Source organism: Hemiscyllium ocellatum, chromosome 37 (assembly GCF_020745735.1).
Source record: "Hemiscyllium ocellatum isolate sHemOce1 chromosome 37, sHemOce1.pat.X.cur, whole genome shotgun sequence".
Lineage (NCBI taxonomy): Eukaryota > Metazoa > Chordata > Chondrichthyes > Orectolobiformes > Hemiscylliidae > Hemiscyllium > Hemiscyllium ocellatum.
In genome coordinates, this window is record NC_083437.1 from 3,767,941 (window position 1) to 3,792,809 (window position 24,869).

The 24,869-nt window shown below is 43.8% G+C and overlaps 2 protein-coding genes across 5 annotated transcripts in view; one reads left to right on the forward strand and one right to left on the reverse strand.

Moving 5' to 3' along the window:
* LOC132833546 (uncharacterized) overlaps positions 1 to 12,545 on the reverse strand; it is an 88,148-nt gene extending 75,603 nt beyond the window's left edge. Inside the window, exon 1 of the mRNA XM_060851908.1 lies at positions 12,216 to 12,545. Coding sequence (XP_060707891.1) covers positions 12,216 to 12,545 — 330 coding nt within the window. The remainder of the gene's footprint in view (positions 1 to 12,215) is intronic.
* Positions 12,546 to 12,837: 292 nt separating this feature from the next.
* zbtb40 (zinc finger and BTB domain containing 40) overlaps positions 12,838 to 24,869 on the forward strand; it is a 124,318-nt gene continuing 112,286 nt past the window's right edge. For 2 of the 4 annotated variants that reach the window (XM_060852192.1, XM_060852195.1), the window contains exons 1-3: positions 12,838 to 12,949; positions 17,642 to 18,443; positions 24,580 to 24,710. In XM_060852192.1, the coding sequence (XP_060708175.1) occupies positions 17,693 to 18,443; positions 24,580 to 24,710 (882 nt within the window). In that variant the 5' untranslated portion in view covers positions 12,838 to 12,949; positions 17,642 to 17,692. Of the gene's footprint in view, positions 12,950 to 13,696; positions 13,771 to 17,641; positions 18,444 to 24,579; positions 24,711 to 24,869 lie in introns of those variants that run through there. The other 2 variants (XM_060852193.1, XM_060852194.1) reach the window with 2 other exon arrangements.

Here is a 24,869-nt window from a genome sequence, read left to right on the forward strand (position 1 = left end):
CACCATTTCGACTGGGACAACACATCTATCCTGGGACAGGCTAAGCAAAGACATGCCAGAGAATTCCTGGAGGCCTGGCACTCCAACCACAATGCCATAAACAAGCACATAGATCTAGACGCCATCTATCAACCCCTCAGAAAACGAACAGGAAATGACATCACCACAAACCCAAGGAACCCCATCCAGGAGAAAGATATAAATCAAAAGCAGGAGACAACAGCTTCGCTTCACTTGGAGGTCGCCACTGATGATGTTACCTAGCCAGGTAATGAAACGTCTGGATATCAAACATACAGCTCAGTGAGCAAACCTACACCCTAAACCTCAACCTGAGTTACAAACCTTCACAAACCTTGCAATCAACACTGTTACAATACTTTAGGATAATTTAAATCGTTGAGGTATCCCTTTGTTGCTACATCCACACTTTAAAAAGTCAGATCACAATACTGTGTTCTTCCGCCCAACTTACAAGCAGAAGTTGAAACATGAGGACCCAGTACAGAAAATAGTGCAGTGCTGATCTACAGTGGAAGAGCTTCTGCAGGACTGCATGGAATCTGTGGACTGGTCTATATTCAAGAATTCAGCAGCCAATTTAGACTAATGTACCACCACTGTCATGGACTACATTAGCAAGTGAGTAGAGGGATACATACCAAAGAACAGAATTCGGAAGTCCCCAATCAGAAATCATGGATGCACCGGGAATTCATTACTTACTGAAGACCAGGCATGCGATAAAAGTTCAAGGTAGACAACCAGGACCTTTATAAGACCTTTACAGGAAGTCCAGTTATGTCCTTCGTAAGGCCAGTGGAGCTGCTAAGAGGCTATGTTAGAGTCCCAACCTGACCACAGGAAGACCCATTGACTGCGGCAAGATCTACACACACAATGGACTAATCTTTGTGATTTTTATAAATGACTTAGATGAGGAAGTGGAAGGGTGGGTTGGTAAGTTTGCCAATGACACGAAGGTTGGTGGAATTTGTGAATAGTATGGAGCCCTGTTGCAGGTTGCAACGGGATATTGACAGAATGCAAATAAGTGGCAGGTGGAGTTCAACCTGGAAAGTGTGAAGTCATTCACTTTGGAAGATTGAATTTAAATGCAGAATACAGGGTTCTTGTCAGTGTGGAGGAACAGATGGGTCTTAATGTTCATGTCAATAGATCCCTCAAAGTTGCCAGCCAAGTTGACAGGGTTGTTAAGAAGACAGGGTTCATGAGCAGGGCGATTGAGTTGAAGAGCCTCAAGAGTATGGTGCAGCTCTACAGAGCCCTGGTTAGATCACACTTGGAATATTGTGTTCAGTTCTGGTCGTCTCATTAGAGGAAAGATGTGGAAGCTTCAGAGAGGGTGCAGAGGAGATTTACCAGGATGCTGCACGGACTGGAGGGTATGTCTGATGAAGGAAGGTCGAGAAAACTAGGGCTTTTCTCATTGGAGAGAAGAAGGATGCGAGGTGACTTGATAGGTGTACAAAATGATAAGTGGATAGCCAGAGACTTCTTCTCATGGTGGAAATGTCTATCATGAGGGGGTATAATTTTAACGTGATAGGAAGAAGATTTAAGGGAGATTAGATTAGAGTCCCTACAGTGTGGAACAGGTCCTACAGCCCAACAAGTCCACACTGACCCACCGAAGAGTAACCCACCCAGACCCAGTTGCATATATTTACCCCTGACTAAGACACCTAACACTATGAGCAATTTAACATGGCCAATTCACCTGACCGCACATTTTTGGACTGTGGGAGGAAACCAGAGCACCTGGAGGAAACCCACGCAGACACGGGGAGAATGTGCAAACTCCATGCAGACAGTTGCCCAAGGTGGGAATCGAACCCGGGTCCCTGGCGCTGAGGCAGCAGTGCTAATCACTGAGCCACCATGCCAGAGATGTTGGAGGTAGGTTCTTTACACAGAGTGTAGTGGGTGTGTGGAATGTACTGCCAGCAGAGGCAGTACAGTCAGATACATTAGGGACACTTAAGCAACTCTTGAATAGGCACATGGAAGATAGTACAATGAAGGGTATGTAGGTTAGTCTAATCTTAGAGTAGGATAAAAGGTCAGCACAACATCAAGTGCTGAAGGGCCTGTACTGTGCTGCATTGTTCTATATACTAAGTTCTAAAATGAAGCAGAACAAAACAGCAGACAAAAATATATTCCTCCCCGATGCATTCAAGGCTATTTACATTTAGTTCGAGCAGAAGGTCAGTGAAAGAGTCACCTGCCTCAATGGCCCAGACACACCTGCTCCCTCAATCGTCACATATCGGTCTTCTTGAGCATAAACCCATGGAAAGCGACTGGCCCAAATGGAGTCCCCAGCCGTGCACTCAGATCCTGTGTGCACCAGCTGGCAGGACTATTTGCTGACATCTTTAACCTCTCCTGGCTGCAATCTGAAATCCCCACCGACCTAAAGAAGACCACCATCATCCTGATACCAAAGAAAATATATGCAATGTGCCTCAATGACAACAGCCCGATGGCTTTGACCTCCATAATTATGAAATGCTTCAAGAGGTTATTCATGGCTCACATCAACTCCAGCTTTCCAGGCTGCTTCAATCCCTTGCAATTTGCCTACCAGCGCAACAGATCCACAGGAGATGCCATTTTCCATCCCCATACTCATCCCTGGTACATCTGAACAAAAGGAAACCCATGTCAGGCTTCTACTTATTAACTACAATTCTGCCTTCAACACTATAATCTTCGACTTCCTGACCCACAGACTGCAATCAGTGACGGTAAAAAATAGCATCTCCTTCACGACAATCCTCAACACTTGTCCCCCACAAGGATGCATACTTGTCCCTCCTACTGTACTCCTAACTCATGACTGGTTAGCAAGGTTAGATCTCATAGAATATAGGGAGAACTAGCCATCTGGATACAGAATTGGCTCGAAGGTAGATGACAGAGGGTGATGGTGCAGAGTTGCTTTTCAGATTGGAGGCAGGTGTCCAGTGGTGTCCGACAAGGTTCGGTGCTGGGTCCACTACTTTTTGTCATTTATATAAATGATTTTTGATGTAAGCAGAAGAGGTATTGTCAATACATTTGCAGATGACACCAAAATTGGAGGTGCAGCGGACAGTGAAGAAGGTTACAACAGGATCTTGATCAAATGGGCCTATGGACTGAGGAGTGGCAGATGGACTTTAATTTAGATAAGTGCAAGGTGCTGCATTTTGGAAAAGCAAATCTGAGCAGGACTTGTACACTTTAATGCTGAAAAATGTGCTGCTGGAAAAGCGCAGCAGGTTAGGCAGCATCCAAGGAGGAGAATCGACGTTTCGGGCATAAGCCCTTCTTCAGGAATGAGGAAGGTGTGCCAAGCAGGCTAAGATAAAAGGTAGGGAGGAGGGACTTGGGGGAGGGGCGTTGGGAATGTGATAGGTGGAAGGAGGTTAAGGTGAGGGTGATAGGCCGGAGAGGGGGTGGGGGCGGAGAGGTCCTGACCCACAGGAAGAAGATTGCAGGTCAAGAAGGCGGTGCTGAGTTCGAGGGTTGGGACTGAGATAAGGTGGGGGAAGGGGAAATGAGGAAGCTGGAGAAATCTGCATTCATCCCTTCTGGTTGGAGGGTTCCTAGGTGGAAGATGAGGCGCTCTTCCTCCAGCCATCATGTTGCCATGGTCTGGCGATGGAGGAGGCCAAGGACCTGCATGTCCTTGGTGGAGTGGGAGGGGGAGTTAAAGCCACAGGGCGGTTGGGTTGGTTGGTGCGGGTGCCCCTGAAATGTTCCGCAAGTAGGCAGCGTGTCTCCCCAATGTAGAGGAGGCCACATCGGGTGCAGGGGATGCAGTAAATGTGTGTGGAGGTGCAGGTGAATTTGTGACGGATATGGAAGGATCCCTTGGGGCCTTGGAAGGAAGTGAGGAGGTAGGTATGGGTGCGAGTTTTGCAATTCTTGCAGTTGCAGCGGAAGGTGCCAGGAGTGGAGGTTGGGTTGGTGGGGGGTGTGGACCTGACGAGGGAGTCGCGGAGGGAGTGGTCTTTCTGGAAAGCTGATAGGATGTATTTCCCTCCCCTCCCCTTAGTGGTGGGGTCTGTTTTGAGGTGGCGGAAATGACGAAGGATGATACAATGTATCTACTGGTTGGTGGGGTGATAGGTGAGGACCAGTGGGGTTCTGTCATGGTGGCGATTGGAGGGGCGGGGTTCAAAGGCGGAGGAGCGGGAAGTGGAGGAGATGCAGTGGAGAGCATTGTCAACCACGTCTGAGGGGAAATTGCGGTCTTTGAAGAAGGAGGCCACCTGGGTTGTTCGGTATTGGAATTGGTCCTCCTGGGAGCAGATGTGGTGGAGGCGAAGGAATTGGGAATATGGGATGGCGTTTTTATAGGGGGCAGGGTGGGAGGAGGTGTAATCTAGGTAGCTGTGGGAGTCGGTCGGTTTATAGTAAATGTTCTTGTTGAGTCGGTCGCCCGAAATAGAAATGGAGAGGTGTAGGAAGGGGAGAGAGGAGTTTGAGACAGTCCAGGTAAATTTCAGGTCGGGGTGGAAGGTGTTAGTAAAATGAATGAACTGTTCAACCTCCTCGTGTGAGCATGTGGTAGTGCCAATGCAGTCGTCGATGTAGCGGAGGAAAAGGTGCAGCTACACTGGCACCACCCTCCACCTTTTCCTCCACTACATTGATGGCTGTATCAGCGCTATCACATGCTCCCACGAGGGGATTGAACAGTTCATCCACTTTACTAACACCTTCCACCCCGACCTCAAATTTACTTGGACCGTTTCAGACTCTTCCCTCCCCTTCCTCGACCTCTCATTTCTATCTCGGGCAACCGACTCAACATGGACATTTACTATAAACCGACCGACTCCCACAGCTACCTAGATTACACCTCCTCCCACTCTGCGCCCCCCCCCCCCCACCTCCACCTGCACATCCACACACATCATTTACTGCATCCGTTGCACCCAATGTGGCCTCCTCTACATTGGGGAGACAGGCTGCCTACTTGCAGAACGTTTCAGAGAATACCTCTGGGACACCGCACCAACCAACTCAACCACCCCGTGGCTGAACACTTTAACTGCCCCTCCCACTCCGCCAAGGACATGCAGGTCCTTGGCCTCCTCCATCGCCAGACCATGGCAACATGATGTCTTGAGGAAGAGTGCCTCATCTTCTGCCGAGGAACCCTCCAACCACAAGGGATGAATGCAGATTTCTCCAGCTTCCTCATTTCCCCTCCCCCCACCTTATCTCAGTCCCAACCCTCAGACTCAGCACCGCCTTCTTGACCTGCAATCTTCTTCCCGACCTCTCCGCCCCCACCCACCCTCCGGCCTACCACCCTCACCTTAACCTCCTTCCACCTATCGCATTCCCAACGCCTCTCCCCCCAGTCTCTCCTCCCTACCTTTTATCTTAGCCTGCTTGGACACCCTTCTAATTCCTGAAGAAGGGCTTATGCCCGAAGTGTCAATTCTCCTGCTGCTTGGATGCTGCCCGACCTGCTGAGCTTTTTCAGCAACACATTTTTGCTCTGATCTCCAGCATCTGCAGTCCTCGCTTTCTCCTCCTTGTACACTTTAATGGTAAGGTCCTGAAAGGTCCTGGAGAGTGTTGCTGAACAAAGAGACCTTGGAGTGCAGGTTCATAATTCCTTGCAAGTGGAGTCACTGGTATACAGGATAGCGAAGAAGGCATTATCCTTTATTGGTCAGAGCATTAGGTATATGAGTTGGGCAGCCATGCCGCGGCTGTATAGGACAGTCGTTAGACCACTTTTGGAATATTGTGTGCAATCCCGGTCTCCTTCCTAGTGGAAGGATGTTATGAAACCTGAAATGGTTCAGACAAGATTTATAAGGATGTTGCCAGTGTTGGAGGATTTGAGCTTTCGGGAGAAGCTGAATAGGCTGGGGCTGTTTCCCTGGAACATCAGAGGCTGAGGGGTGACTACATAAAGGTTTATAAAATCATGAGGGGCATGGTTAGGTTAAATAGACAAGGTCTTTTCCCTGGGGTCAGAGAGTCCAGAACTAGAGGGTATAGGTTTAGGGTGAGAGGCGAAAGATATAAAAGAGACCTAAGGGGCAACGTTTTCACATAGAGGGTGGTACGTGCATGGAAAGAGCTGTCAGAGGATGTGGTGGAGGCTGGTACAACTGCAACATTTAAGAGGCATTTGGATGGGTATATGAATAGGAAGGATTTGGAGGGATATGGGCCGGGTGCTGGCAGGTGGGACTGGGTTGGGTTGGAACATCTGGTCAGCATGGACAGGTTGGATCGATGGGTGTGTTTTCATGCTGTACATCTCTATGACTCTATGAAACCTCTGAGTACACTGGAGTTCTGACCATAGCATTATACTAATGATACAGTACACTCATTCGTTCATTCATTCAGTCACTCATTCAGACCCTCATTTGCTCATTCACTTTGCACACTCCTTTACCCCAATGTGATCAGCATACATATCCCTTTTACCTAGCTGCTATCAGGTCATTAGACTCAAAATATTAACACTCTTTTTTTCTCCTCAGTTACTGCTGAGTTTCTCTGGCAGTTTTGTTTTTGTTTGTCACAGTCTATCTACTCTGTTTTCATATCAGAAACACTCCAACTGCATCCTCTCTCATGCAATCACATCCATCGCATTATATGGAAAGGGAGCCCAGAGAGAGAGAAAAATAAAGGTGGTCAGACAAAGGGAATGTTGATCGTAAGCTCGAGAAGAAAAGAAGTTAGATTGATGAAAATGAGGGCTGCGAGATGGTGAAACTGGGCTGGCTGTACTGAAAGCAATTTATGTCATGACAGGACCTAGGATTGAGTAGTAGATATGGAAGGATATGGTCCATGCTCTCAAATTGTTAAACTTGATTTTGAGGCCTGGAGGCTGTAAAGCCACCAAGTGGGAGATGAGGTTTTGTTCTTCCAGCTTGCTCAACATACATTGCTTCTAGTATCTGAAGAGTTGCGAATGGTGAATACTGTACAGTCCTCAGTGAACATCCCAGGACACTACTCTGAGGAACTCCCACAGTGATATCCTGAAACTAAGATGACTTACCTCTAACAACCACAATCATCTTCCCTTATCTCAGGTATAACTCCAATCGGTTGAGTTTGCCCTGATTCTTATTGACTCCAGTTTTGCTTGGGCTTCTTGATATCACATCTGATCAAATGTGGCCGTGATGTTACTCTCACCTCACACTGGGAATCCAGTTATTTTGGCAGGCATGGGCTATGAATGGATTCTATTCTTGGGTACATTTGTAAGTTAATTTGCGCGCAAGCAGATCACAAGAAAATACAGAACAATACACAAATTATCATTTGGATATACAAGCACAAATTAGTATGGATCTTTAAAATTAATAAATAAAATTTAATTTACTGAAGTACTACAGGATCTCATTTGAAGATACAAGCATTTCTAAGTTGATGTTTGCAAATTGGAGATTGCCTGTAATGATACTGCAGGATCAAAATAAGCCTGGTAAAATTATTTCCATCAAGGATAGAGAAATAAACTGACTGCTCCAACTGCCTTATTATTCACAATCAGTGTGGGTTTTGAGAAAGGTTTTGAAGCACCTTTCTTGAGTGACCAGCTTTAAACTCTAGCAGTAGACTCTTCATGGGTTTAACAATTCAGAATATTATTTATTCACTCACATACCAAAATCTCTAATGACACATCATTCACACACTACAAACTAAAGATGCAATTGAAGATGTTAAAAAATGTTAACCAACTGAATAATTAACAGTTCCCGTATTTAACTCCTTACAGGAGATCAGTCAGTGTGGATCCAGTAAGCAGAAGTCCTTTTCACTTTTGACTTGTGTTTCTGATGGATTCAAAAGTCAGATCTCTTGATGGAGGTAATTTCACACCAAAGACACAAACTTTTAGTGGGTCACAAAGTTGGCATTGACGCCATTTGTGTCAGGAGGTTAAACTGATTGACAGATTGACTAGGAGCTTTGGAATCAGGTGGGAGGCCTTTTAAAGATCTTTACAGTCTCTTGACACTGTTGTTTGCTGTTGAAGCTGCAGTTTATTTCCGGTCTCTTTTATTGCTAACAGACCAGGATCTTCAGATCAAAACTAAATATCCCAAGCTAGTTTAAGTTTTCATCTGTATAAGGCCAGCTGTGAGGCACTATTTTTGCAAAGTTCCCAGGAAGGACTCAGACAGACACACTCAGAGAAAGAGGGTTCTTATCAAAAGAGAGGACAATGAGAGAGACTTTCAGAAATCAATTGTTACCACAGAACTAAAGAAGAACAAGAAACATTTCCCTTACTCTCCCTCCATTCCAAAGCCTATTCTATCTGCACAGTGAGAGTATGTGTTGTGGTATTTTGCTGGACTGGGAATCCAGAGACTCAGACATGTTCTGGGGGCCCAAGTTTAAATCTCACCATAAGAACACAAGAACCAGAAGCAGCAGTAGGCCATCTGACCCTTCAAGCCCATTCAGCCATTCAGTAAGATCATGCCTGATCATTTTGTGGACTCAATACCACATAACCACCTTCTCACCACAACCCTTCATTCCATTGATGATCCAAAAGTTATCAATCGTAGCTTTTAAAACATCCAATGAGGAAGCCTCAACTACCTCACTGGACAGGGAGTTCCATAGATTTACAATCCCCTGGGTGAAGAAGTTCCTTCTCAATTCAGTCCTAAATCTGCTCCCCCTAAGTTTAAGACTGTGCACTCTTGTACTAGTTTCATTTGCCAGTGGAAACACCCTCTTTACTTCTATCATATCTATTCCCTTCATAATTTTATAGTTTCTATAAGATCCCCCTCATTCTTCTAAATTCCAATGAATATAATCATAGTCTACTCAGTCTCTCCCCATAAGCCAACCCTCTCAATTCCAGAATCAACCTCGTGAACCTCTTCTGCACCCTTTCTGGTGCCAGTACATCATTTCTCAAAGAAAGAGACCAAAACAAGCAGTACTTCAGGTGTGGCCTCACCAGCACCTGAAACAGCTGCAACAAAACCTCCCTGCTTTTAAATTCAACCCCTTAAGCAAAGAAGAGGAAAATTTCATTTGCCTTCTGAATGATCTGCTGCACATATAAACTAACCTTCTGTGATTCATGCGCAAGGACACCCAGATCCCTCTGCACAGCAGCATGCTGTAATTTTATCATCATTGAGGTAATAGTCCTTTTTACTGTCATTCCTACGAAAATCATTTACTTCACATTTATTAACAATATTCTCCATCTGCCAGATCGTTGCCCACTCACTTAAATTATCTATGTTCCTCTGCAAACTTTCAAGTCCCATGCCACTCATGTTAGTGTCATCCCCAACCTTTGACACAATACACATGGTCCCCAACTCCAAATCACCTATGTAGATTGTGAATAAGTGCAGTCCCAACAGTGATCCCTGAGGCACACCACTAGTCACTGATCGCTAGCCAGAAAAGCACTAATTTATCCCCACTCTTTGCTTCGTATTAGTTAACAAGTATTCTATACTTGCTTATATATTGCCCTGCATCTCGATCTTATGCAGCAGTCTTTTGTGCAGCACCTTGTCCAAATCCAGATACACATATCTACTGGGTTCCCAGTGTCCATGGTGCTCATAACGTCTTCACAGAATTCCAGCAAATTAGTTAAGGATGACCTGCCTTTCATGAACTTTCTGTCCAATGGGACAATTTCTATCTTGGCCTTGCTATATCTTCCTTCATAATAGATTCAAGCATTTCCCCACTACAGACGTTAACATAACTGACCTATAATTCCTCATCTTTTGTCTCCTTTTTTTTAAAAACAGTGGTGTCACATTTGTTTTTTCTAATCTGCTGGAACTGCCCAGGATCCAGCGAATTTCAGAAAGTGTTTTTGCTGTTTCACACTCTATTTCTTCTTGTACCCTGGGATGCATTCCACCAGGTCCTGGAGACTTGGCTACCTTGAGCGCCATTAGTTTGTCCAACACTATCAACACTGTTAGGGAATGTTTCCTCAAGCAGTAAATTTTTTTTATAGATTCCCAACAGTGGGAACAAGCCATTTGGCCCAACAAGTCTATAGCGACCCTCCAAAAAGAGTATCCCACACAGACCCATTCCTCTACAGGATAACAAGGGGCATTTAGTTATGGGATATGATGAAATGGCCGAGTCATTGTGTAAGTATTTTTCTCTCTCTGCCACAGAGTAGAGTATTTGGAGAAAGGCTTCACTCCAAACATTTCATTCTGTGTAGTCACGAGTCGAGCTTCGACACCCATGTCCTTCCAGCAGCCAGCGTACCTCCTTGCACGTAGGGCTAGTCACTTCTTACCCTTCCATGGTTTACCAGCCACTGCAACCCTCAACCTCTCATTCACCTTCACAGGTATTTGATTAAGTCATTACAGTGGAGGACATTAATAACATGCCAGTAATCGACAAAGAGACAAAGGTAGGTGAGGACCCAGAGACAATCATTGGTATGCAAGAGGTAGTACTGGGCATGCTTATGGAGCTAAGGACAGTCAAGTCTCCTGGCCCTGATGGAACGCATCCCAGTGTACTAAAAGAGATGGCAGGAGAAATAGCAAGTGCAGTAATTTTCCAAAATTCACTGGACTCTGGGACAGTCCTAGCAGATTAGAAAACAGCAAATATGATGCCACTGTTTAAAAAGGGAGGTAGACAAAAGATGAGGAATTATAGACTGGATAGCCTAACTGCTGTAGTTTGGAAGAAATAGCAAGGCACCACAATAGAAATTGTTCTTTTGGGCAGACGCAGCATGGGTTCATGAAGGGCAGGTCATGCTTAACAAATCTTTTGGAATTCTCTGAAGACATTATGAGTAAGGTGGACAACGGGGACCCGGTGAATGTGGCTTACCTAGATTTCCACAAGGTATTTGACAAGAGGCTGCTGCATATAATGAATGCTATTCTGACTGACAATCAGCGACTAGCAGTGTGCCTTAGGCAACGGTGTTGGGACCGCAATTATTCACAATTTATATAGATGATTTGGAGGTGGGGAGCTCATGTAGTGTGTCAATGTTTGCAGATGACACTAAGGTGAGTGACAGAACAAAGTGTGCAGAGGACTGTGAAACTTTGCAGATGAACGTAGATACTTTGAGTGAGCAAGCTAAGGTCTGGCAGATGGAATACAATGTTTTTAAATATGAAGTCATCCATTTTGGTAGGAGCAACAGTAAAAAGGATTATTACTTGAACGGTAAAAAGTTGCAGCAAGGACCTGGGTGTCCTTGAGCATGAATCACAAACGATTGATTTGAAGGTACAACAAGTAATTAGGAAGGCCCTACAGAACCAAACCCCAGTTGTAACATAACTTCTGCTGTCACAGAAATCAAAGTTCAAGAACAAAATGGTCACGTCACTGGACTAGTAATGCATAGGCTCCAGTGTTACAGTTAGGACTTGGCAGAGGCAGAATTAAAATTCAGTTAAGAAACTCATCAACATTTAACTTAAAACCATCTTTGAACTTACTGTCCTTTATGGGAATAAAATCTGCCATCTTTACTCTGTCTGCCTTCAATGTTAAAAATCACATCACTAGGTTATAGTCCAACAGGTTTATTTGGAGGTACTAGCTTTCGGAGAACTGTTCCTTCATTAGATAGCTGTGGAGCAGGATCATAAGACTGAATTTATAGCTAAAGATAAGTTTATTGCAACTGAAGTCTAATCATTTGTTATAAATTCTGTATCTTATGATCCTGCTCCACATCTATCTGATATCAGAGCAGCGCTCCAAAAGCTAGTACTTTCAAATAAACCTGTTGGACTGTAACCTGGTGTTGTATGATTTTTAATTTTGCCCAGCAGCAGCTCCTCCACACCGTGCCCTTCGTGTGACTCCAGACCCACAGCAAGGGGGTTGACTCTTAACTATCTTCTGAAATGTCCCAAGAGAGTTACTCAACTGAAGGGACAATTAGGGATTGTCAGTAAATATTGACACTCCTGAGGAAGGGTCTCTCTGACTTCTCTCGGAACATTCCGCCAGACCTTCTTAGCTTCCCAGCAATTTCTATTTTGTTTCAATAAATATTGACCTAACCAGCGATTCCAACATCCCATGAAAGAATGAACGTAATAAAAGTTGATGTTTCACTTGAAATTGCGATTTTCAGCAACACCCTGTAGTTTAATTTGAACTATTATAAATTAAAAGCAGATTGACAAACTAACCTTCCTGGTAGATTGTGTGGTGCCTACCAACGACTGAGTAAACAGCTGGAAACGGGCATGCGCATTACCGCCAAGCGGCCGGCACTGAGCCTGCGCCCTTTGACCAAACGGCATGAAGTTACTATCGCCGAGTGGCCTGGATACGGCCGGCACTGAGCCTGCGCTCTGTAGGCCAAGAGGACGGGATGAGGCATGCGTATTATGGCCGAGTGGCTCGGAAGCGGCCGGCTCTGAGCCTGCGCTCTGCAGATCAAGGGTACGGGACTGGGCATGCGTATTGTGGCCGGCACTGAGCCTGTGTCCTGTGGTCAAGGGGCAGCGACTGGGCATGCGTACTATGGCCGAGTGGCCTGGAAGTGACAGGGACTGATACAATCTTTCAATGTATAATCTCAGTTACAAATGTTTGCTATAAATTCTGTATTACGATCGAGCCCTCCACTATCACCTGATGAAGGAGCGTCGCTTCGAAAGCTAGTGTTCTTCCAATTAAACCTGTTAGACTATAACCTGGTGCTGTGTGATTTTTAACTTTGGGACTGAACCAACGTACAGCGCTGAAGTTGCCGCACTGAGTCTGCGCAGCGGGTGACAGCGGTTGTTGTTCCGGTTGAGAGGTGTGCATGGCCGGAAGTGCCGTGTGTGTGAGACTGTCGCCCGGCTGCTCGGTCGGCGATGTCCGTGTTTGGGGAGCTGAAAGAAGTGGCAGCAGGACAGCGAGTTGTCTGGGGCAGGTCAGTGTGGGCAACAGGGCAGGAGTCATTCGGCTGTTTAGAGCCAGGCTTCATTCAAAGTATCTCATTCTGTGTAGTCACGAGCTGAGCTTGGTAACCCATGTCCTTCCAGCAGCCAGCGTACCCCCTGGCACGTAGGGCTAGTCGCTCCTTACCCTTCCATGGTTTACCAGCCACTGCAACCCTCAACCTCTCATTCACCCTCACAGGTATTTGATTTAACTCACTCTCTCTCTGCCACATTCTGTTTACTTCAGCTTCCTGAAGAACGGTCCTGCCCGAAACGTCTACTACCTTGCCGCCTGACCTGCTGGCGGTTTTCCAGCACCCCACTTTACCAACTCCTACTTCAGCTCATCATCTTCACTTATATTGTCCTTTTTCTGATCAAGTCACCAAAATTAAAAAGTTAACTCTACTTTCTTCCCACAGATACTGCCAGACACGTTGACTTTTACCAGCAGTGTAAAAAATGAGGTCTGCAGATGCTGGAGATCACAGCTGAAAATGTGTTGCTGGTCAAAGCACAGCAGGCCAGGCAGCATCTCAGGAATAGAGAATTCGACGTTTCGAGCATAAGCCCTTCATCAGGAATCAGCAGTGTCTGATTTTGTTTCAGATCTCCAGCATCCACAGTTTTTTTGTTTATGTATCTTATACTCCACCCCATTCTACATCTTGTATGCATTCTCTCCCCCACCCCCTCAAGACCTTGCATTTTATTTGAGGTGTTTAGTGTCAAATGGATGAGAAAAATTCTATCCAGTCTAAATCACAACACAGTACAGTTCAAATTTATTCTGGACAAGGAAAAAAAGATGGTATGCAAAAGATGACTGGCATTCGGGAAGACATATTTTATTAAGATAAAGCAGGGTCTGGCTACAGTTGACTGGGAACTGTTCCTTGTGGGTAAATCTACAGTGGAGCAATGAGAGGGGGAGAGTCATTCAAAAAGGACCTAGGGAGAGCACAGGTCCAACATATTTAGAGGGAAATGTACGAAGAATACATTCAAAGAATCTTGAATGTCTAGGACAATTCAGACTGAATGATGAAGAGAAGAAATGTGTTTAGCAAGTTCAAAGGGAGCAATTCAGCTGTGGTCCTAGAGAACTACAGGAAGTGCAGGAGGGGTCTTTAAAAAAAACAAGTAGAAGTGTAAAAAGAGTGCTTGGAAAAATGACTTGTTAACAGGATTATGGAGAATCTTAAGATATTTTATAAATACATAAAAGAGAAGAAGTTAGAATAGGACCTATTAGGGACCAAGAGACGTGTGTGTGAATTTGCAGGGTATTGGAGAAGTGTTAAATGAATGCTTCTCTTCAGTTTTCACTCTGGAAAAGGCGATTGGAGGTACAGAATTCAGGAAAAAGGACTGAGGACTTTGCACAGTTTGACATAGGAAATAGTGTGTATTAGTGGCTCTATCTGGCTTTGCAATGGGCAGATCCCTTCTCCTGATGAGTTGCATGTTGCATCCCAGTCTGCTGTGGGAGATAAGGCAGGGCCTCTGAAATGAATTTTTAATCCCACTCTGGCCACCAAGGTAGTGCCAGAGAACTGGAGGACAGGTAATATGGTTTCACTTTCAAGAAGAATAGAGATGAACCAGGAAATTACAAACCAGTGAGTTTCACTTTAGTGGTAAGAAAATTTTAAAGGAGCACATTTATACCCACTTAGAAAAGTATAGGTTAATTAGGGATGGTCAGCATGGCTTTGTCAGAGGAAGAGCATGCTTAACAAATTTGTTAGAAGTTTTGAAAATGTGATCAAGTGTATGGATGAGGGAAGTTCAGTTGATGTAGTTTATATGGATTTTAGCAAAGCTTTTGACAAGTTCCCACATGGGAAACTGATTGAGAAGGTCAGCACATATAGAATTGAGACAAACTTGGTAAGATAGATCCAAAACAGGATCCAAAGGGTAGTGGTCAAAGGCTGTTTGAGTGACTGGGGGTAGGTGTTCGGTACTGTACCACAAGGATCAGTACTGGAACTCTTATTATTTGTTTTATACATAAATGATAGAGATGAAAATGTGGGGCGAATAAAGCAAATTTGCAGACAGCATTAAGATTGACAGCATGGTAAATAATGAAGATGATGCTTGTAGGTTCCAGGACAATATACATGAGTTAGTCAGATGGTGATGCACTTTGGAAGAAGAAAGAAGATGAAGGAGTATTTAATGAATGGCAGGACAGTGGGCAGCTTAGAGGAACAGAGGGACCTTGGGGTAATTATTCACAAATTCCTGAAGTTGGTAGAGCATGTGAATAAGATAGTTACGGCGGCAAATGGGGCACATGATTTCATCAGTTGTGGCATAGAGTATAAGAGCAAGGTGATAATGTTGGAATTGTACGGAGTGCTGATAAGGCCACAACTGGAGTACTGTGTGTAGTTCAGGCCACCACACTACTGAAAGGATTGATAGAACGAGAGGGGTTACAGAGGAGATTCTTCAGGGTGATACCTGGGATGGAGATATTGAGCTATAAGGAGAGACCAAATAAGCTTGGATTGATTTCCTTAGAGCCAAGAGGCCTGAGTGGGGGCATGATTGAGGGGATAGGATTATGACGGGTATGGACAGGGTGAATAGAGAGCAACTGTTCCCCTTCGTTAAGGAGTGAATTACGAGAGGGCATAGTCAGGTACAGGAGATTTAGAGGGGATTTGGAAAAAAATCTTTTGCACTCAGCAGGTGATAAGAATCTGGAATGCACTACCAGGTAGTGGAGGCTGGAAATCTTACAACCTTACAACCTGGTACCAGGGGGCTGGAGAGTAGCAAATGTTGTGCCCCCGTTCAAAAAAGGGAATAGGGATAACCACGGGAGTTACAGGCCAGTTAGTCTTACTTCGGTGGTAGGCAAAGTAATGGAAAGGGTAGTGAGGGATAGGATTTATGAGTATCTGGAAAGACACTGCTTGATTAGGGACAGCCAGCACGGATTTGTGAGGAGTAGGTCTTGCCTTACAAGTCTTATTGAATTCTTTGAGGAGGTGACCAAGCATGTGGATGAGGGTAGAGCAGTGGATGTAGTGTACATGGATTTTAGTAAGGCATTTGATAAGGTTCCCCATGGTAGGCTTATGCGGGAAGTCAGGAGGCATGGGATAGTGGGAAGTTTGGCCAGTTGGATAGAGAACTGGCTAACTGGTCGAAGTCAGAGAGTGATGGTAGATGGAGGAGAAAGTGAGCACTGCAGATGCTGGAGATCAGAACAGAAAATGTGTTGCTGGAAAAGCGCAGCAGGTCAGGGAGCATCCAAAGAGCAGGAGAATCAACGTTTCGGGCATGAGCCCTTCTTCAGGAAAGATGGTAAATATTCAGCCTGGAGCCCAGTTACAAGTGGAGTTCCGCAGGGATCAGTTCTGGGTCCTCTGCTGTTTGTAATTTTTATTAATGACTTGGAAGATGGAGTTGAAGGGTGGGTCAGTAAATTTGCAGACGATACGAAGATAGGTGGAGTTGTGGATAGTGAGGAGGGTTGTTGTCAGCTGCAAAGGGACTTAGATATGATGCAGAGCTGGGCTGAGAAGTGGCAGATCGAATTCAACCCTGTCAAGTGTGAGGTTGTCCATTTTGGAAGGACAAATAAGAATGCGGAATACAGGGTTAACGGTAGGGTTCTTAGTAAGGTGGAGGAGCAGAGGGATCTTGGGGTCTATGTTCATAGCTCTTTGAAAGTTGCCACTCAGTTGGATAGAGCTTGTAAGAAGGCCTATGGTGTATTAGCATTCATTAACAGAGGGATTGAATTCAAGAGTCGTGAGGTGATGTTGCAGCTGTACAGGACCTTGGTAAGGCCACATTTGGAGTACTGTGTGCAGTTCTGGTCGCCTCACTTTAAGAAAAATGTGGAAGCTTTGGAGAGGGTGCAGAGGAGATTTACCAGGATGTTGTCTGGAATAGAGAATAGGTCGCATGAGGATAGGTTGAGAGTGCTAGGCCTTTTCTCATTGGAACGGCGAAGGATGAGGGGTGACTTGATAGAGGTTTATAAGATGATCGGGGAATAGATAGAGTAGACAGTCAGAGACTTTTTTCCCCGGGTACAACAGAGTGTTACAAGGGGACATAAATTTAAGGTGTAGGGTGGAAGGTTTAGGGGGGATGTGAGGGGTAGGTTCTTCACCCAGTGAGTGGTGGGGGCATGGAATGTGCTGCCTGTGGGAGTGGCAGAGTCAGAATTATTGGTGACCTTTAAGCGGCAATTGGATAGGTACATGGATAGGTGCTTAAGCTAGGACAGATGTTCAGCACAACATCATGGGCTGAAGGGCCTGTTCTGTGCTGTATTGTTCTATATCCAAATTTTTAAGAGTACTTCAAATATTATAACATTCAAAGATATGGGAGAAATGCAGGAAATTGGAATAAGCGTACTTTTAGTGGTGGTTATGTCAGTGTAGACTTGATGGGCTGAACTCCTTTCCTGTTTCTGTATAAATCTATGAACAGTCAGCACCTAAATACTATGATGATTAAAATATCTAAATTAGCTGGCTGTTATCCCACAGGTGCAGGGCAGCTTCACAAAATATAAAGCATTTTGCAAACCAAGGCCCATATTGATTTAGAATTATTGTATTATGTGGTCAACTAACGTGTTATGTAACAATTATGCTAATTTGTTAAAGGACTACTCTCTAATTTTTCTTTACTGTTTAAAGGTAGCATCTGGAAGAACAATCCTGAGGCACAGTTTGAGATAGCCTGACACTATGGAGCTGCCAAACTATAGCAGGCAGCTCATGCAGCAGCTGTACACCCTAAGGAAAGAAGAACAGTTTTGCGACTGCACGTTACTCATTGGCAACACTCCATTCAGAGCGCACAAAGTTGTGTTGGCTGCCTCCAGTTTGCTCTTCAAATCTTTACTGGACAACACAGATACAATCTCCATTGACCAAGCTGTTGTCAGCCCAGAGGAGTTTGCTGTTCTTCTGGAGATGGTCTATGCAGGGAAAGTTCCACCCGGGAAGCACAACTTTACAAAAGTGGTTTCTGTTGCCGACAATTTGCAAATGTTTGATATTGCTGTCAGTTGCAAAAACATTGTGGCAAACTTAATGAAGCACACTGAGGGAAATGAAATGAGGGCTTCGAGCCCTGCTATTGGTGAAGATGCACTAAGTCTGGCCATCAGGCGTCAGTGTTGTGTATCTCAAGAAGTGGACAATAATATGCCTGCTTCTAATAATACTGAAGTAACTGGACCAGCAAAGCAAAACCCCTCTCTGGAAGAAATAAACTGCACTGATGTTGAAGGCTTTGAAAGCACCAATGTTGCACTGTCTGCTGAGGAAACTATTCTGTTTGCTGATGATTCAAAACAAGATGTTGAGGAGCAAGAAAGTTCAGCAGAAAGCCATGTGGCTGACATCCAGAGTGCTAGTTATTCTTCAGGTTGTACTGAGGGTGAAGAAATTCTCAGTGAGCCCCCCAGCAAGAAAGGGAAGCTTTCAATAACAGGTATAACACAGTACTGTAACATTTTGGTGTGAATTTATCTCAGAAACCCAACAAATGATTATCAGTGATGTGTCAATTTGAGAGTTTCAGCGGGGGCAATGGGAATGATCTCAACCTCTCCCAATGATATGGTCCTGAGCCGGCAATTAGTTAGTGATATGGTGATAATGTGGCTGAACTAGTGATCAAAAGGCCCAGTCGAATGCTGTAGAGGCAGGAGTTCAAATCATCTGTTGGTGCAGTTGTCATCACGCCAGCCTGCCTTTTCAAACAGCTGGTGAAATTTGAATTCCGCTAACTTAAAAGAAAAATTTGGAATTGAAAACTAATTTAATGGAATTATCATCGAATTCTACCTTGCTCATTAATGTTCTCAAGGAAAGGAAATTTGGAATCCTACTCAGACTGAGTTTGATTCTTACTTGCCCTAAGAAATGTCCCAGGTTCAAGGTCAATTAGGGATTGTGAGCAAATGCCAGCAATGTCCACATTCCATTAAATAATTTTAAATATGAAAAGCTGTGTCGCAGATTTCTGGTTCTGGTTGAATATTTCAGATTAACTCTGTGGTTATATTAATATGCCCTTATCATTTATTAGATTAGATTCCCTACAGTGTGGAAACCGGCCCTTCAGCCCAACCAGTCAGTGCCGACTCTCCGAAGAGTAAGCCACCCAGACCCATTTCTTTCTGACTAATGCACCAAACACTATGGTCACTTTAGTATGGTCAATTCATCTAACCTGCACATCTTTGTGACTGTGGGAGAAACCGGAGTACCTGGAGGAAATCCACACAGACACAGGGGGAATGTGCAAACTCCACACAGACATCACCCGAGGATGGAATCGAACCTGGGACCCTGGTGCTGTGAGGCATCAGTGCTAACCACTGAGCCATTGTGCTGCCCCAGTATTGTTTTACTGTTGGTTGATTACTTAATCTGGCCACACTAACTGCTAGTATATAGATTATGGGCACTGGGCGACAATGTTTAGAGGTTAGGAGAAAGTGAAGACTGCAGAGATCAGACTCAGGAATGTGGTGCTGGAGGTGTACAGCTGGTTAGGCAGCATCCAAGGAGCAGGGGAATCAGCGCTTCAGGTATAAGCCCTTCATCAGGACTATTTAGAGATTAGTCAAGATTAGTAAATCCCTTTGAAGTAATTCCCTAACAAAATAGAATTTAAGCATTTAAATGTACACAACGCCTATTTTCTTCAGCAAAGGATTGTTTTCAGAACAAAACTTGAATTTGCATTCTCCCTTTAATATAGAAAATGTCCCTAGTCACTTCAGTCTTGTGTAAGCAAATAAAAAGGACATTTGAGCCCCAGAAGGGATCATCAGAAGATTGATTGATTGGTTTTCTGAAAGATTTTGAAGCGGATGGGTTGCTGAGGCAGAGGGTCTTTCAGACAAATACATGAACCTGCATTGAGGCAGGTAATGACATAGTCAACAATGGTGGGAAAGTGTGGGAGTGGAACTTGTTAGACCAGAGTCAGTGGGATGGAGAGTTTGGAGAGTGTTACAGAGATTAAAGAGAACTGTGATCAAGAGATGAAGGGAATGTCAAATCTCAGATATTTTGGGGATGAGGGGTGTGCGGTGTGTGTGTGTGTGTGTGTGGTTTATGTTCAGTGTCGTAGGCAAAAGGAAAGGGAAGCAGCAACAGAGGCAACTAAATCTCTTCTCTTCACACAATGCCAACTAAGTCTCTGGTCACCTTACACATGTTGGTGAGGTTGGAGAGCTGGATGTATTGGACAAATTGATTATGAATATAAGTAGCTGGGGATAATATGGTCAAAGAGACAAAGAATCATACAGCTTGGAAGCAGACCCTTCTGTTCAACTTGTCCATGCAGACAGAGTTTCTCGAACTAAACTAGTCCCATGTGCCTGCATTTGGCCCATATCACTGTAAATCTTTCCGATTCATTTACCTATCCAAATCTTCTCCAAACTTTCAGCAACTTACCAGGAAAAATTTTCATGGTGATAAAGACAGTATTTCATCTAGCAAAATTTGAGACTTCAAATGACTTTTTGTTGACATTAGCATAACAGTTGACCTTAGTAACCTGAGGGATATGCTCACCTCAGCTTGGTGCTTCACTAAGAGAAAATCTGTGCTTCCACAAAGAACCAATCAACACACTAGCTAAAACTTGTAAACAAGTAAGCCAATTGTTTACCAAACTGAGAGATGATGTGAGACAAAAGATAAAGAAACCAGACAAATGAAAGAAAAATTGCAAGTTCTCTCAGAGGAAGCAAACTGCACTTCTGACTGCCTGTACAGTTGACCTACTGTGTACTTATTAAATTTTACTCTTTTGACACCACTGTGATTGATTGAATCTCATAAACCGAATGCTGCCCTGAGTTTTGGAATACAATTCATACAATATGTGAATTGAACCATTCTTTCTTTAAACTTTGAATAAATGTAATTGATGAATCATTTAATGCATTATAACTTTGATTCCTTACAAGATGCAGTTGGAATCTTCACTTAGACTGTAATTCTTTGGAGTAACATCTCTTTCAACTGATGTTCCTGAAACTACATTGAAGTAAATAAGAACAAAACAAAACCGTGGATGCTGCAAATCTGAAACAAAAACTTAAATTGCTAGAGAAGCTCAGCAGGTCTGGCAACATCTGTGGAGAGAAAGCAGATTTAGCATTTCAAATCCAGAACAGAAAAAGGATGATTGGACTTGAAATGATCATTCTGGTTTCTCTGTCCAGATGCTGCCAGATCTGTTGATAATCTTTAAAGTGTTGGTCTTTAGGTGTTTCGGCAAACAGGCTTTGGCTTCTGCTCCAGAAAGAATGTCAGTTGTCCTCTTCACCACTCATACTGAAGATACATGTTGAGCAGCACAAGCTGTGTTGCAACCTATTTTGGTGAGATGTGCTTCAAGCATTTGACGATGTTTTACTATGAGATGTTAACCGAGGCCTTGTCCACCTCTCAAGTGATTTGAAAGCACCACAAGGCGGTATTTGAAAGAGAACAAGACATGTTTAGTACCCTGATCGATATTGTTGAATGGCACACTGATCCTTTTCCTGTCGAATGTCTCTGTGTGCAATTTGACTGCCATATCAGTCTGCTTTCCAACAGTGATTCCGAATTTAAAAATGCTTAATTGATTTTGAAGGTTCCTTAGTATATCCTGGACTTGGGATAGTTTTGTCAGAAATGCTTTCTCCATCCTTTTGAATTCAAATGGAAGAAAGGGACTTAGAGGTTGGAGCAGTGTGTTTTTCTGATGCCTTACTTCTGTGTGGAATGTTTAATACTAAAGTGTCATTTAGGGGTTTAGTCTAATACCTTGTTGCAGGTGCTGTAGTGTAACTGTGGAGTGAAATGACTGCTAAATCATACATTGGAGAGTCATGTTCAATTGTTGCCATGCTAGGGCCTCACGCAGGGTCAGGAACAACTGCAGCAAGTGCAAAATAAACTTGAAATGTTCTCATCTTGGAACATTTTCATGTGTCTAGAAAATCACTGTTAGATTTTCTTTAACATGAAAGAAAGTAGCCAGTTTTTGGAAGCTACAGCGCTAAGCAGCAGTTTCGTGATTGGAAGTGAGTGTGAAATCAGTGGTGTGACTTGGTGACCATTTCTGTTTCTGACATTCTATGTCAGCCACACAGTTCCTCACATGAATTATGTTCTGTACTGGGAGATACTTCTCAAAAGCTTGACTATTTTGTACTTGTGCATTGTGTTTCCTGCAAGCTAATGAGAAAACATGTTGACAGTTCCACCTCACTTGAAATCTGAGCTGAAGGGTCTTCATTGGAACAGAAAGGTCTGGCTTTCTAATATTGCTGAAAATAATTCTGAGCAAAATAACTTCTCTTCGTCTTCTGTGAGCACTTAGATTTGCAGAAATGAGCCACTGAAATTTCTGTGTTTCAGTATTCTTATTCCTCCATGGCAGTTGGTGAAATCTGAATTCAATTTTGAAAAACCTGGGCGGCACGGTGGCATGGGCGGCACGGTGGCACAGTGGTTAGCACTGCTGCCTCACAGCGCCTGTAGACCCGGGTTCAATTCCCGACTCAGGTGACTGACTGTGTGGAGTTTGCACGTTCTCCCCGTGTCTGCGTGGGTTTCCTCCGGGTGCTCCGGTTTCCTCCCACAGTCCAAAGATGTGCGGGTCAGGTGAATTGGCCAAGCTAAATTGCCCATAGTGTTAGGTAAGGGGTAAATGTAGGGGTATGGGTGGGTTGCGCTTCGGCGGGTCGGTGTGGACTTGTTGGGCCGAAGGGCCTGTTTCCACGCTGTAAGTCTAATCTAATCTAATCTAAAAAAAACCAGTCTAATGTAGCCATTGTTGGTTACTGTAAATATCCATCTGGTTTACTTGTATCCTTTAAGAAAAAAAATCTGCTGTCCTTGCTTTGTCTGTGACTCCAGACTAACAGCAATGTCATTAACTCTTAAATGTCATCTAGGCAATTAGGAATGGACAATAAATGCTGACCAGACGAATGCAGTCATTAGCGATAAGAAATTCATGGTTTTTCCTGAGTCTTTGTGTGAATTGGAAGATGCCTGAGGTTGATAAAAGCTCTCTTATTCTGGAAGTGTATGTAAGCTCTCCTCGTGGTCTTCCATTGCCTACTGCATTATCATGCTGGCGAAGGTGTTGAATACAATTGGGCCCAGTGCACATCTGCCTTATGCTATTGGAGATATGAAAGGGATTGAGAGGTCAGTGTGTGCCTGCCATGTCCATACTCATTTTCATGAAACTACTTCACTAAAGCTGTAAATCTGGGTGGGCATCCCTTTCGAGGATCTTTTCAAGCCTATTCACAGTAGTGAATGCCTTGGTGAGATGTTCGAAAATGTTGTGCAGATGTTTGCTTTGCTCATAACATGTTTTCTGTAATATTCTGAGTACATGTACCATACCTGTGCTGCTTCTGTGCTGATATTGCTGTGGCCATCTGAGAAGTTTTCTTCTGCAGCAACAACAAGGTGGTTCAGAAGTATTGTAGCCAGGATTCTCTGAATTAGAAAAAATGTGATCCCACAGTAATTGGAGTTGTCTAAAGTTTCTCCTTTGTTGCGTAAACATGATGATATTGGCATCACAAACATTCGGTGGAAATCTGCCCTGTTCCCAGCAGGTCATGAACAGCTTACAGTATGTTGAACAGAGCTGCCACGCTTCAAGTCTGTGGAGGGGAGATTTCCATCACCCAAGCCATTGTTGCTTTACATCCAATTGATAGCTGTCACCGTTTTCTCCAAAGCTGGGCTCTTATCAAGTTCTTCTTTGATAGGCTATTGTTTCTGTGGTTAATGACAGTATCGTTTGTGCTACACATAATCATGCCATTGTGTAGTGTCTTGCCATTAGCGCTTCTCAGGATTTTGGATTTGATATGCTGTTCCAGATTTTGGTGAATTGCAACAGCTTCTTAAGTTACCACCATCTAAGTACAATTGAATTTTTTACTGAAAATGTGATCCTTGAGACATTTTGGAAATTTCTCAATTAATGTTGAAGGGTGCTGCATGCTTCATTTGGCTGATTTTTCTCTTGGCTGGCCAGGTGAGCTAGGTAAACCTATTCACTGCTGTCCGGATGTGTATTTCCTTGTAATTTTAAACAAACCTTGATGCTGGTCTGATGACCTCATTATCCATTACTATAGCTTTGTGTTCCCCAGTGTCTTGGAGTGAGGTCATACTGTTCCAGTTTGGCCTTTTAGGTTGCTCAGTTTTTATCTCTGTGAGATGGCGTTTGCAGGTTGATGGTGCAAATATCTATCTTGGGTTGTCCCCAGGTCTGACTTTGAGTGAGTGACCCACGAGTCTGTATGACAATCTGTATTGTGCATGATTTAGATTACTTCCTCTAAACTTATCAGGTGCCACTATTTGGAGGATGATTATGTTGCAATTTGCGATTTAATGGTTTCCAATCATTCCCTTCCATGCCAGGCCACCATAGTGTAGGGTGATCATATTTTTGAGCTGTATATGTTTGAGAAAATGTATTAAATTAATCAGTTTTATTAAACATGTTTCTGAATTTCCACAGTAATATGGTTTCTACAAACTTTCAGTATTATTTTTGTATCTTTGAGCAGAAGAGCAAGATCTCTCAGAACAAGATTTCCTCATGCAGCATAAACAGGATCTTGCACAGGCTGTCCAGGACTTACACGCTTTAGTGGATTCTGTGGTTAAATGTGACGACATCCCAATGGAAGAGAAAAAGGTTTTGATTTATGTTTGATATCTATATTTGGAATGATTGTCTCATAGAACCATAGTGTTTTGCAGCATGGAAAGAGTCCCATTGTTCCCTCATGTCTATGCCAGTCATTGAGCACCTAACTACTCTACTATGCCATTCTACTCTACGTAGCCATGCTAT